The sequence below is a fragment of the Coregonus clupeaformis genome, chromosome 20, assembly GCF_020615455.1.
Source record: "Coregonus clupeaformis isolate EN_2021a chromosome 20, ASM2061545v1, whole genome shotgun sequence".
Classification (NCBI taxonomy): domain Eukaryota; kingdom Metazoa; phylum Chordata; class Actinopteri; order Salmoniformes; family Salmonidae; genus Coregonus; species Coregonus clupeaformis.
The window spans coordinates 33,514,493-33,528,720 of record NC_059211.1 but is presented as its reverse complement, the minus strand read 5'-3'; the positions used below and the strand labels follow the sequence as shown (position 1 = coordinate 33,528,720).

The 14,228-nt window shown below is 41.9% G+C and overlaps 1 protein-coding gene across 1 annotated transcript in view; it reads right to left on the bottom strand.

Annotated features, from left to right (window-relative positions):
• Window positions 1-14,228, bottom strand: part of cdh2 (cadherin 2, type 1, N-cadherin (neuronal)) — an 82,492-nt gene that overhangs the window by 13,309 nt on the left and 54,955 nt on the right. The window contains exons 6-12 of the mRNA XM_041840239.2: window positions 12,609-12,753; window positions 12,135-12,307; window positions 11,691-11,828; window positions 11,240-11,425; window positions 8,294-8,547; window positions 7,985-8,127; window positions 5,826-6,059 (exon numbers count right to left, since the gene is read on the bottom strand). Coding sequence (XP_041696173.1) covers window positions 5,826-6,059; window positions 7,985-8,127; window positions 8,294-8,547; window positions 11,240-11,425; window positions 11,691-11,828; window positions 12,135-12,307; window positions 12,609-12,753 — 1,273 coding nt within the window. The remainder of the gene's footprint in view (window positions 1-5,825; window positions 6,060-7,984; window positions 8,128-8,293; window positions 8,548-11,239; window positions 11,426-11,690; window positions 11,829-12,134; window positions 12,308-12,608; window positions 12,754-14,228) is intronic.

Here is a 14,228-nt window from a genome sequence, read left to right as displayed (position 1 = left end):
TATTGTGTGGAAATAGGCATTCAGCCAGGACGGGTTGTGTCAGCTCTCCGCTCCAGACCTCCAGTCCGCCTCCACAGTCCGGCCCGGCCTGTTCCGGCTCCCTGCACCAAGCCAGTGGTGCGTGTTCCCAGTCCAGCCTGGCCTGTTCCTTCTCCCACAAACACAAGAGGGTCCGGCCCGTTCCTGCTCCCCGCACCAAGCCAGTGGTGCGCGTCGTCAGCCCGGTCCGGCCCGTTCCTGCTCCCCGCACCAAGCCAGTGGTGCGTGTGTCCAGTCCAGCTCCAGTCAGCGGGACCAGACCAGGGGCGCAACGGGGAGGTGGAGAAAAGGTGGTGGTCACGCCCGGAGCCGGATCCGCCTCCGAGGCGGAATGCCCACCCGGCCCCTACCCTCTTGTGTTTGTGTGGCGCGGTCGCAGTCCGCGCCTTTGGGGGGGGGGGGGGGTACTGTCACGCCCTGGCTCTGGGGATTCTTAAATGTTGAGCCAGGGTGTAGATTTTCTATGTTTAGTTTTCTATGTTTTTTGTTCTAGATCGTTTAGTTCTATGTTGGCCAGGGTGGTTCCCAATCAGAGGCAGCTGTAGCTCGTTGTCTCTGATTGGGGACCATACTTAGGCAGCCTGTTGGCACCAGTTAGTTTGTGGGATCTTGATCCGTAAAGGTTTGGTGTGTGTAACCTCAGGACTTCACGTATCGTTGGTTTGTTGTTTTGGTTTTGTTCGTGTGTTAAGTACTAATTAAATTTGTACGCTTATCACGCTGCGCCTTGGTTCCACGAGTCATCAGTCAACGTTCGTGACAAATCTATATGGGACGGCTGTCAATCCTTTGGTCCTTAAATGAAACTGATATACTGTTTTATTTATCACAGTTTTCCTTTACCAATTATGTTCTTTAATGCAAGGCCGACAGACAAGTTCCTTACTTTCTCCCCCTTCCACTTTCCTCTTCCACTTTTGCGGTAAGGCTGCAATTATTTGGTTGTAATTTTGGGTAGAGCAGACATTTCCATATGTTTTTGTTAGCTGCATGTGCGACATAACTCCACCAGTCCTACCGATGATATCATTTACGAAGACTATACCTTTTTTAAACATTCTGCCAAAAAATAAAGGTTTTTTGTCAATTACTATTTTTGAATTTAACCACAATATTTGTTGCATTATTTGTTCTGTCGTTTCTGGAGGATTAAATTGAAATTGCAACCAACTTTCTATGGCTTGTTTTAGAAATAGTGATATTTGGGAGATTATTTCCTTTTCAAATAACTGCAAATGAGTTGTTGTAATCTGAATAAAGGGAAAAAGGCCTTTCTTGAACATTGGGTGAGACAATCTTACTAATTTGCTTGAGAACCAGTTCGGATTTAAGTATAACTTTTGTATGACTGAAGCTTTTAGTGATAGGTCTAATGCTTTAATATTTAATAATTTCTGTCCTCCGAATTCATATTCATTATATATATTATCTGGCTTGCCGTTCCAAATAAAATTGAATATTTTTTTCTCATATAATTTTAAAAACAGTTCGCTAGGCGTAGGCAAGACCATAAGCAAACAGGTAAACTGGGATAATACTAAAGAGTTAATCAGGGTGATTTTTCCACAAATTGACAGGTATTTTCCTTTCCATGGTAGTAAGATCTTATCTATTTTTGCTAACTTTCTATTAAAATTTATTGAAGTGAGATCATTTATTTCCTTTGGTATATGTATTCCGAGTATATCCACATCACCATCAGACCATTTTATTGGTAAACTACATGGTAATATAAAAATTGTATTTTTTAGTGATCCAATACGTAATATAGTACATTTGTCATAATTTGGTTGTAATCCAGAGAGGTTAGAAAATGTATCTAGATCCTCTATGAGGCTGTGGAGGGATTCTAGTTGTGGATTTAAAAGAAAACATGAATCATCAGCGTACAATGACACCTTTGTTTTTAAGCCCTGTATTTCTAATCCTCTGATATTATTATTGGATCTGATTTTAATAGCTAACATCTCGATGGCCACAATAAATAGATATGCCGATAGTGGACAACCTTGTTTCACTCCTCTTGACAGTTTAAAACTTTCTGAGAAATAGCAATTATTTACTATTTTACACCTAGGGTTACTATACATGATTTTGACCCATTTTATAAGAGATTCTCCAAAATTGAAATGCTCCAGGCATTTATATATAAACCCCAGTCGAACTTTATCAAATGCCTTTTCGAAGTCTTCTATGAATAGCAGGCCTGGTTTCCCATATTTTCCATAGTGTTCCATTGTTTCCAATACTTGCCTTAAATTATCTCCAATGTATCTTCCATGTAAAAAACCTGTCTGATTAGAATGAATAATATCCGACAATACTTTTTTAATTCTATGCGCTATACATTTTTGCTAGAATTTTTGCATCACAACACTGAAGTGTAAGGGGCCTCCAATTTTGTAAATGGACTGGATCTTTATATTTTCCACTTGTATCCTGTTTCAGTAATAATGAGATCAGACCTTCTTCTTGAGTGTCAGATAATCTACCATTTACATAGGAGTGGTTAAAACATGCTAATAACAGTCCTCTTAGTATATCAAAAAAGGTTTGGTATACCTCGACTGGTATGCCATCCAACCCTGGAGTTTTCCCAGACTTAAAGTCTTTAATTGCATCCAGAAGTTCCTCCTCTGTAATTTCACCTTCACATGAGTCTTTCTGTGTGGCTGTTAATTTGACATTATCAATAGAAAAACATCTCTACAATTAGCTTCAGTTAGAGGAGATAGAGGCGACTGAAAAGAAAACATATGCTTAAAGTACTTTGTTTCTTCCTTCAAAATATCATTTGGTGAATTATGGGTGACTCCGTCAATTGTAACCAGTTTCATTAAGTTATTTTTTGTGGCATTCCTATGTTGAAGATTAAAAAAGAATTTTGTGCATTTTTCCCCATATTCCATCCAATTTGCTTTATTTTTATAATATATTACACTTGATCTTTCTTGAATAAGTTTCTCCATTTCTTTTTGTTTTTCCTCTAATTTATTCTGAGCCTCTATGTTACAGTTTTTATTGCCATCTATCTGTTCTGTTAGACTTTCTATTTCCTTTCTTAGTATAAACTCTTTTGACCTAAATTGCTTTTGTTTTCGAGATGAGTACTGAATTGCATGGCCTCTAAAGGCACATTTAAAGGTGTCCCATACAATAAGGGGTTATGTTGGAAAAAGTCTGTTATAAATTCCTTTGTTCTAATTATAAATAAATTATCATCCAATAGACTTTGATTACATTTCCAATATCCTCGCCCACGTGGAAATTCAGTAAGAGTAATGTATATGCCTATTATATGATGGTCCGACCGCATTCTGTCCCCTATCAACACTTTTTAAAACTTTTGGTGCCAACGAGAATGAGATAAGAAAGAAGTCAAGACGACTAGCTTGATTCAGTCTCCGCCATGTACAGTGGGGGAAAAAAGTATTTAGTCAGCCACCAATTGTGCAAGTTCTCCCACTTAAAAAGATGAGAGAGGCCTGTAATTTTCATCATAGGTACACGTCAACTATGACAGACAAAATGAGATTTTTTTTCTCCAGAAAATCACATTGTAGGATTTTTTATGAATTTATTTGCAAATTATGGTGGAAAATAAGTATTTGGTCAATAACAAAAGTTTCTCAATACTTTGTTATATACCCTTTGTTGGCAATGACACAGGTCAAACGATTTCTGTAAGTCTTCACAAGGTTTTCACACACTGTTGCTGGTATTCTGGCCCATTCCTCCATGCAGATCTCCTCTAGAGCAGTGATGTTTTGGGGCTGTCGCTGGGCAACACGGACTTTCAACTCCCTCCAAAGATTTTCTATGGGGTTGAGATCTGGAGACTGGCTAGGCCACTCCAGGACCTTGAAATGCTTCTTACGAAGCCACTCCTTCGTTGCCCGGGCGGTGTGTTTGGGATCATTGTCATGCTGAAAGACCCAGCCACGTTTCATCTTCAATGCCCTTGCTGATGGAAGAAGGTTTTCACTCAAAATCTCACGATACATGGCCCCATTCATTCTTTCCTTAACACGGATCAGTCGTCCTGGTCCCTTTGCAGAAAAACAGCCCCAAAGCATGATGTTTCCACCCCCATGCTTCACAGTAGGTATGGTGTTCTTTGGATGCAACTCAGCATTCTTTGTCCTCCAAACACGACGAGTTGAGTTTTTACCAAAAAGTTCTATTTTGGTTTCATCTGACCATATGACATTCTCCCAATCCTCTTCTGGATCATCCGAATGCACTCTAGCAAACTTCAGACGGGCCTGGACATGTACTGGCTTAAGCAGGGGGACACGTCTGGCACTGCAGGATCTGAGTCCCTGGCGGCGTAGTGTGTTACTGATGGTAGGCTTTGTTACTTTGGTCCCAGCTCTCTGCAGGTCATTCACTAGGTCCCCCCGTGTGGTTCTGGGATTTTTGCTCACCGTTCTTGTGATCATTTTGACCCCACGGGGTGAGATCTTGCGTGGAGCCCCAGATCGAGGGAGATTATCAGTGGTCTTGTATGTCTTCCATTTCCTAATAATTGCTCCCACAGTTGATTTCTTCAAACCAAGCTGCTTACCTATTGCAGATTCAGTCTTCCCAGCCTGGTGCAGGTCTACAATTTTGTTTCTGGTGTCCTTTGACAGCTCTTTGGTCTTGGCCATAGTGGAGTTTGGAGTGTGACTGTTTGAGGTTGTGGACAGGTGTCTTTTATACTGATACCAAGTTCAAACAGGTGCCATTAATACACGTAACGAGTGGAGGACAGAGGAGCCTCTTAAAGAAGAAGTTACAGGTCTATGAGAGCCAGAAATCTTGCTTGTTTGAAGGTGACCAAATACTTATTTTCCACCATAATTTGCAAATAAATTCATTAAAAATCCTACAATGTGATTTTCAGGATTTTTTTTCTCATTTTGTCTGTCATAGTTGACGTGTACCTATGATGAAAATTACAGGCCTCTCTCATATTTTTAAGTGGGAGAACATGCACAATTGGTGGCTGACTAAATACTTTTTTTCCCCCCACTGTAGCTGTACCGTGATATTTGCATTGCTACGGAGTAACCCTTCAGTTGTTCTCCACTAATTCCCCCGCTAAAGCCCCTCCCCATCCCAAGTTGAGCCGTCATCCCAGTGATCAGCATCCCACCCACGTCCCTCCGGATCCCTAAGGCCCCGAGAGGCCAGGACCCATCCATCGAAAACAGCACACAGTGCCACCCACAAAATAGAAGCAGATTAACCGCCAAAAGCATTTCCAATGCTTTCACCTCTATATATATATATATATATATATATAACTATTTAAAAAAATTATGCATATCCTATTCTCCATCATTATCAATTAATATGCGTAATAATGTCGGCAGTTCACGCATAGGATTTTAACATATAACCCGGATTGCCATTGTATTACATTTAATTCATTGACAAGCAATTATTATCCTAGCAAATAATTCCTGTGGTCCATCCCATACCCCAGACTGATTATTTCTTTGTCAGTGGGCAAACATACAAAATCAGCAAGGGATCAAATACTTTTTTCCCTCAGTGTAAGTGTTTTACTTTCCATGTCAATAAAGACTTTACATGTCAGTATATTGAATTGAATTGAGAGAGTGTAATATAGGGAAGGCGAGAGAAAGAAAGAGACAGAGCGAGATGGGGAACAATTTTCTATAAGTTATTTTGTCATGGCAATTAAGCATTTTTGAATTTAATTGAGGGCAATAGAGAAATGTAGAGACAGGGAGTGAAAGAAAGACAGGAAAGATAAAACACAGACACACACTAACCATTGAGGCGTGTGAGGGTCCAGTTCCGTCGTGCGTCTGCCGGCCGGTTGGCCAGTTCGAAGGCAAAGGGGCCGGCGTTAGGGATCAGATCGGGGTCGCTGGCAGTGATGTTGATGGCATTGGGCTCAGGCTTCTCACACATCTCCACCTCCGGAGGGAAGACACGAGGAGCATTGTCGTTTATGTCTAAAAGGTACATCTGTAACGTACCCGTACCACTGGCAGGGGGGATGCCTGAGAGAGAGGATGGAGGGATGGAGGAGCAAGAGAAGGAGAGACCAGTGAGATAAGCAAAGTGGAGTAAAAGGCCCCTTAGATATGAATAAATAAATAAAATATGTCAAAAAGGCAACCTGTTTGGTGCAACATAGATACTGTACTGAACTATTTATATGTTGAGAGGAGATACCAGGGGTTGGAACTGGTTCAGAGAACAGAACTGAAAATCAGGATTTTCTTTTTCAAGGAACAGAAACAGACCCTGGAACAGAACCGCTATTTTAAATGCATGGGAACGGGTTAATAACGTTATTTTACGTTCCCGGCATTTTTTTTCTAGTCCCACAACAAAACCAACTAAGCGCCTATGCAAAGCCCTCACTCTGTCACTCAAAAACGTATTCCAGTATCTGCCTGCAAGCTAAATCAATCAATCAAATGTATTTATAAAGCCCTTTTTACATCAGCAGATGTCACAAAGTGCTATACAGAAACCCAGCCTAAATCCCCAAACAGGCTACTGACTGTACTGATGTTACATTAATGCTAAATTCAGAAGATAGGGAGCCAGATTTTTTATTAGCTAGAGAATAATGGATTGACTTTTTAAAAGCTAGTTAAGGATACAACAGGCCTAGTTATGATGTTTCACATTGGATTTATTAACTACAAAAAGGTAAGACGTGTTTTAAATTCTGGTACCGCTCTGCACACACAAGCTTGTTAGCTATCTAGCGCAAGCTTGTTAGCTAGCTAGCTCAAAGGACATTCAAAGTTCCTCCAGAGAAGCCACTCCTCCTAGGTATAATTCTGTGGACCTAATTCATATAATGCATGTCAAAACAAGATGCCCAGCGTTTCAAGCCTCCTCCTCAACCCTCTCTTGCCACCTGCAACATTTCAGTCGCATCTTGCGCCATAGGCTACACTTGTCTGTCCATCACGCATGTAAACAACTAGCTTACCTGCTCTATCCGCACTGATTGGTGAAGTAAGTTAGTGAGCTAAATGTAAAAAACGTTAAAAAAGGAACACAAAGGAACAATATAAACGGTACGTTTTTTTGGTTCGAACCGGTTCAGTTGAACGAAACGAACAAAAATAGTGGGTCTGTTCAGAACGAAACGATTGGAAAATAATTTCGGTTCCAACCACTGCCAGAAACACAGGGTAATAAGAATCCTCATAGGCACAATACAGCATTCAAAACAAACACGATTCATGCTGTCATACATAATATTATGCCACACCCAAAACCATATTGCAACATCCAAACTTCTCAAAACAACACTCTGTCAACAGCTACATCTGACCTCAGTAAAACTAACCTTCTAAATAAGAGATGTGATGAGAGAAACGTGTGATTCAACATACACACCAGGAGAGTGAGTAAGGGAATGAGGGAAAGAGAGATCAGTATGTTAGGGAGTCTGTCTGAGGCACACATCTGCCTGTGTGTGTGTGTGTGTGTGTGTGTGTGTGTGTGTGTGTGTGTGAGAGCAGGAGCATGTGTGTGTGTATTTGGAAAAAGCACAATGAAGAGCTCAGTCAAAATTAAGCTCAGACACAGCAGGGGCTCTGTGGTGTGTGTGTGTGCGTGTGTGCATGTGACAGGGAGAGAGTGTTTTTAGAGAATGTGTATGTGAGCACTAGTTTGTATGCTCATCCGTACACATATCATTTTCTGAAGCAGTACTGCCATTGTCATCTGAGATGGTCTTAGAATTTTGGGGGATTTTGGCAACAAAATATTTGTATTATCGTGCTAAGAAAGTGATTCAGACTGAATGGATTGTAACTGAATTTAATTAATGTGAATAGTAAGATCGAGGTCAAAGAGCTTCCCTGCAAGAGTACCCCATCTCCCATCCTCCCACATTAAACACAGCTATAAACACAGTAAGCTCTAAAAACAGTATAGGCCTACACACACAACTCACCATTGTCAGAGGCCATGAAGGTGACGTTATAGAGGTTATTCTTCACATAGTGAGACTCTCTGTCCAGCACAGCGATTGTGGAGATCCGCCCGTTTACAGGGTCTATCTCCAGCCAATTAGCAGGGTCAAACAGCTTCGAATACCTGGATATCAACCAAAAAGGATGAGAGAACACAATTACAACAGGAAGTAACATGACACTCTATAATGCATTTGAAACATACACATTCAACACATATAAAACATTATCAGCTAACATGAGCAACCCTGCAATACTCTCTCCCCTCTTTTTCTCTCTCCTCTCCGTACCGTATGTTCTGCTGCATGTATCTGTCAGGGTCGTGTGCTGTGAAGGTGGTGAGTAGCGAGCCGGCTGGTAGTCCCTCCTCCAGTTTGATGGCTTTAGGGTTGGGGGAGAACTCTGGGCTCTCGTTGACATCTGCGATGCGTACAGACACGGTGGCGGTGGACTGACGGGGCAGGTGGATACCACGGGCCAGGGCAACCTCATTCTCAGCCAGCACCGTCAACATGAAGGAACGATTTACCTCATAGTCTATGGGCTGGAGATTGAGAGACACGTAAACACGGAAATACACACCAGTTAGCCACGCTCATATATACACACGCACATACAGTTTATCGGCCAGATAGACATACATTAGCCGCAGTGGAGGCTGCTGAGGGGAGGACGGCTCATAATAATGGCTGGAATGGAGCGAATGAAATGGCATCAAACACCTGGAAACCATGTGTTTAATGTATGTGATACCATTCCACTAATTCCGCTCCAGCCATTACCACGAGCCTGTCCACCCCAATTAAGGTGCCACCAACCTCCTGTGATTAGCCGTTATCATGTGTGTGTTTATCTGTGTGTTGTTTGTATGTGCAGCATCTGTCTGTGTGTGTACATAAATATACAGAGAGGTACATGTTGTGTGCATAGCCGTGTACAATATATGTGATGTGTATATCTGTGTGCTGTATGTACAGTCTGTACTGTATGTATGTACACTACCGGTCAAAAGTTTTAGAACTCCTACTCATTCAAGGGTTTTTCTGTATTTTTACTATTTTATACATTGTAGAATAATAGTGAAGACATCAAAACTATGAAATAACACATATGGAATCATGTAGTAACCAAAAAAGTGTCAAATAGCCACCCTTTGCCTTGAAGACAACTTTGCACACTCTTGAAATGATCTCAATCAGCTTCATGAGGTAGTCACCTGGAAAGTGTGCCTTGTTAAAAGATAATTTGTGGAATCTCTTTCCTTCTTAATGCATTTGAGCCAATTAGTTGTGTTGTGACAGATGATAGCCCTATTTGGTAAAAGACCAAGTCCATATTATGGCAAGAACAGCTCAAATAATCTCTTATAAAATGGGTCAAAATCATGTATAGTAACCCTAGGTGTAAAATAGTAAATAATGGCTATTTCTCAGAAAATGTTAAACTGTCAAGAGGAGTGAAACAAGGTTGTCCACTATCAACAGAACAAATAATGAGAATAGAAAGGTTCAGAACTTTTGTAAAACATCACAGTACGGTTGAAATATATATGGCAAATAGAAATCCTATATGGATGGTGTTAAGAGATAGATGGGAGGTATTGAATGGAGTTGAAGGATGGGACTAATAACAAATAACAACAAATAATAACAAGATAACTAATAATGTAAGCATACTGTGTCCATGATAAGTATATAGGTTGTATGTTGGGAGCTTTTGGGAAAGAGCACAGTTAGAAAGATATGGCATATAGAAGCAAACCGGATGGACATCATGAAAATGATCGGAGAGGTTGAGAGTAGAAGAAGTTCAGGAGCAAAAACAAAAAAAAACAAATAAAATATAATTATTGTAAAATTGACTGTGTCCATAAGGTGTAGATAGTAAGTATAGGCTGGAAGTAGAGGCCTGGGCATTGTTGTTCACTAATTTACCCCAAGTAGGGAAAGGATGGCGGGGTTGAAAAGTAATAAAGGGGAGTATATATATAAAAAACATGGGGGATTGGAAGTGATGCAGACAATTACATTGATAGAAGTTACAATCTATCTGCAATATTAAGCTGATCTAACCCCCAAAACACAAAAAAAAGAACAGCTCAAATAACCAAAGAGAAACGACAGTCCATCATTACTTTAAGACATGAAGGGCAATAACTTTGAAAGTTTCTTCAAGTGCAGTCGCAAAAACCATCAAGCGCTCTGATGAAACTGGCTTTCATGAGAACCGCCACAGGAATGGAAGACGCAGAGTTACCTCTGCTGCAGAAGATACGTTCATTAGAGTTAACCGGCCTCAGAAATTGCAGCCCAAATAAATGCTTTACAGAGTTCAAGTAACAGACACATCTCAACATCAACTGTTCAGAGGGGACTGTGTGAATCAGGCCTTCATGGTCGAATTGCTGCAAAGAAACCACTACTAAAGGACAACAATGAGAAGAACAGACTTGCTTGGGCCAAGAAACACGAAATTTGTCCTTTAGTCTGGAGTCCAAATTTGAGATTTTTGGTTCCAACCGCTGTGTCTTTGTGAGACGCGGTGTGGGTGAACGGATGATCTCCACATGTGTATTTCCCACCGTAAAGCATGGAGGAGGAGGTGTTATGGTGTGGGGGTGCTTTGCTGGTGACACTGTCTATAATTTATTTAGAATTCAAGGCACACTTAACCAGCATGGCTACCACAGCATTCTGCAGTGATACGCCATCCCATCTGGTTTGGGCTTAGTGGGACTATCATTTGTTTTTCAACAGGACAATGACCCAACACACCTCCAGGCTGTGTAAGGGCTATTTTACCAAGAAGGAGAGTGATGGAGTCCTGCATCAGATGACCTGGCCTCCACACTCCCCCGACCTCAACCAAATTGTGATGGTTTGGGATGAGTCGGACCGCAGAGTGAAGGAAAAGCAGCCAACAAATGCTCAGCATATGTGGGAACTCCTTCAAAACTGTTGGAAAAGCATTCCAGGTGAAGCTGGTTGAGATAATTCCAAGAGTGTGCAAAGCTGTCATCAAGGCAAAGGGTGGCTATTTGAAGTATCTCAAATATTAAATATATTTAGATTTGTTTAACACTTTTTTGGTTACTACATGATTTCATAAGTGTTATTTCATAGTTTTGATGTCTTCACTATTATTCTACAATGTAGAAAATAGTAAAAATAAAGAAAATGAGTAGTATGTTCTAAAACTTTTGACCGGTAGTGTATATGTGCTGTGCTATGTCCTACCTTGACCACAGTGACCAGTCCCTCGTTGGTGGTGGGGTCAGTCGGGATGGAGAAGCGTCCAGTGGGGTCTCCAGCGGTGATCCTGTACACAGTCCTCCACGCTGCAGTATGGGGCTGGTCCTTATCTGTTACTGTCAGGTTAGCTACGATCACATTCACACGGTTCTCATGCACCTCTCCATAGAACTACAGAGGGAGGGGGAGGGGGGAGAGTGATGAGGGAGTGAGAGATGAAACATCCTGCTCAATAATATGATAAATAAACTTTGGTAATGTTTTTTGTTGAAAGATTATTTATTTGGTGTTCTTTGATGTGTGTGAGAAAGAAAGTGTGTGTGTGTGTGTGTGTGTGTGTGTGTGTGTGTGTGTGTGTGTGTGTGTGTGTGTATTTATTTGTACTGTGTCTTTGTGTCTGTGTGTCTGTCTGTCTGTCTGTCTGTGTGTGACTTACTGTGTCAGCGGTGAACTCTGGGGGGTTATCATTGACGTCACTGATCCTGATGATAGCTGTTGCTGTGTTAGACAGGCCGTAGGTGGGGTTCCCCTCCATGTCAGTAGCCTGGATGATCAGCGTGTACTGAGGAACTTTCTGGAAGGAGGAAAACAAGAGGGGACAGGTTCAGATTACAGAGAATAACCTAGACAGTCAGTATGTAAACACGAACTCATACAGTGTAAAATAAATGCTGTTGTTTTTACAGTAACTTACTGGCAGCCAGTTACCTGTAAACATAATGTACTGTTAAACCAAAGATAACTTTTTTTTCTTACAGTATCTTACAGGAGGGTGCCAGTAAATTACGGTAGAAACAACAGGATCTTTTTTGTTATGGTGTACACATTGATACACATCACACACACACACACACGCGCACACACACAAACACCCACCCACCTCTCTGTCGAGGCCTGCTGCTACGGTGATGATGCCTCCTGTCTTGTTGTTGATGGTGAACATGTTGGAAGAGGGACTCTCAGGGTTCTGAGATATAATCTTGTATCGGAGCATCCCATTGGCTGTTTTAGGGTCGTCCTTGTCCACTGATGTCACTGTCATCACAAAGGACCCTGGGAACGCAAACCAAGCAGTCAATAAAAAATTGACTGTATGTGTGCGTGAGTGTGTGTTTTTTATTTTACCTTTATTTAACTAGGCAAGTCAGTTAAGTTAAGTTATTTACAATGACGGCCTACACCGGCCAAACCCGGACAACGCTGGGCCAATTGTGCGGCGCCCTATGGGACTCCCAATCACGGCCGGTTGTGATACAGCCTGGAATCGAACCAGGGGGTCTGTAGTGACGCCTCAAGCACTGAGATGCAGTGCCTTAGACCGCTGCGCCACTCAGGTGTGTGTGTGTGTTTTTACCTGGTTTGGAGCCCTCTGGTACTGATCCGTTGTAGATGGTGTGTGTAAACTCTGGTCTATTGTCGTTCATGTCTATGACATTGATGACGATGTCTATGGGGTTCTCTATCTGGTTCCCATTCAGGTCCACAGCATGGGCTCGCAGCTAGAGGGACAGATAGAGGATCAGGGTTAGGACACGGTTAGGGAATGACATGGCATGGGCTCACAGCTACACAGACAGAGACAAACTCAGGGTTAGGGAAAAGCTGTTGTGAGGACTCCAATTCTATAACTCATGACTTTGCCTCTTCTGTTGTTTGCTCTCTCACATGGATCAGAAAGGATTATGTATGTGTAAGCAATATGGCAATATCTCCACATAGACCTTGGATAGGCTAGGTATAGTTTTCAGCATAAAGTAGGGTGTTCACCCATAAAATGATTATTTAATTTAATGTTTCTGAAAATATGTTCATTCAATAGAGAATTGCATCAGAGAAACAATAGTCCAAACCCTTTGTTTCTACCATATACAGTGCCTTCGGAAAGTATTCAGACCCCTTTACTTTTTCCACATTTTGTTACGTTACAGCCTTATTCTAAAATTGATTAAATCGTTTTTTCCCCTCATCAATCTACACACAATACCCCATAATGACAAAGCAAAAATAGGTATTTCGACATTTTCAGTATTCAGACCCTTTACTCAGTACTTTGTTGAAGCACCTTTGGCAGCGATTACAGCATCGGGTCTTCTTGGGTATGACGCTACAAGCTTGGCACACCTGTATTTGTAGAGTTTCTCCCATTCTTCTCTGCAGATCCTCTCAAGCCCTGTCAGGTTTGATGGGGAGCGTTGCTGCACAGCTATTTTCAGGTCTCACCAGAGATGTTCGATCGGGTTCAAGTCCAGGCTCTGGCTGGGCCACTCAAGGACATTCATTGACTTGTCCCGAAGCCACTCCTGCGTTGTCTTGGCTGTGTGCTTAGGGTCGTTGTCCTGTTGGAAGGTGAACCTTCGCCCCAGTCTGAGGTCCTGAGCACTCTGGAGCAGGTTTTTATCAAGGATCTCTCTGTACTTTGCACCGTTCATCTTTGCCTCGATCCTGACTAGTCTCCCAGTCCCTGCTGCTGAAAGACACAGCATGATGCTACCACCACCATGCTTCACCGTAGGGATGGTGCCAGGTCACCTCCCTGACCGTAGGGATGGTGCCTTGGTCACCTCCCTGACCAAGGCCCTTCTCCCCCGATTGCTCAGGAAGAGTCTTGGTGGTTCCAAACTTCTTCCATTTAAGAATGATGAAGGCCACTGTGTTCTTGGGGACCTTCAATGCTGCAGAAATGTTTTGGTACCCTTCCCCAGATCTGTGCCTCGACACAATCCTATCTCGGAGCTCTACGGACAATTCCTCGACCTCATGGCTTGGTTTTTGCTCTGACATGCACTGTGGGACCTTATATAGACAGGTGTGTGCCTTTTCAAATCATGTCCAATCAATTGAATTTACCACAGGTGGACTCCAATCAAGTTGTAGAAACATTAAGGATGATCAATGGAAACAGGATGCACCTGAGTTCAATTTCGAGTTTAGTAGGAAATGGTCTGAATACTTATGTAAATAAGGCATTTCTGTT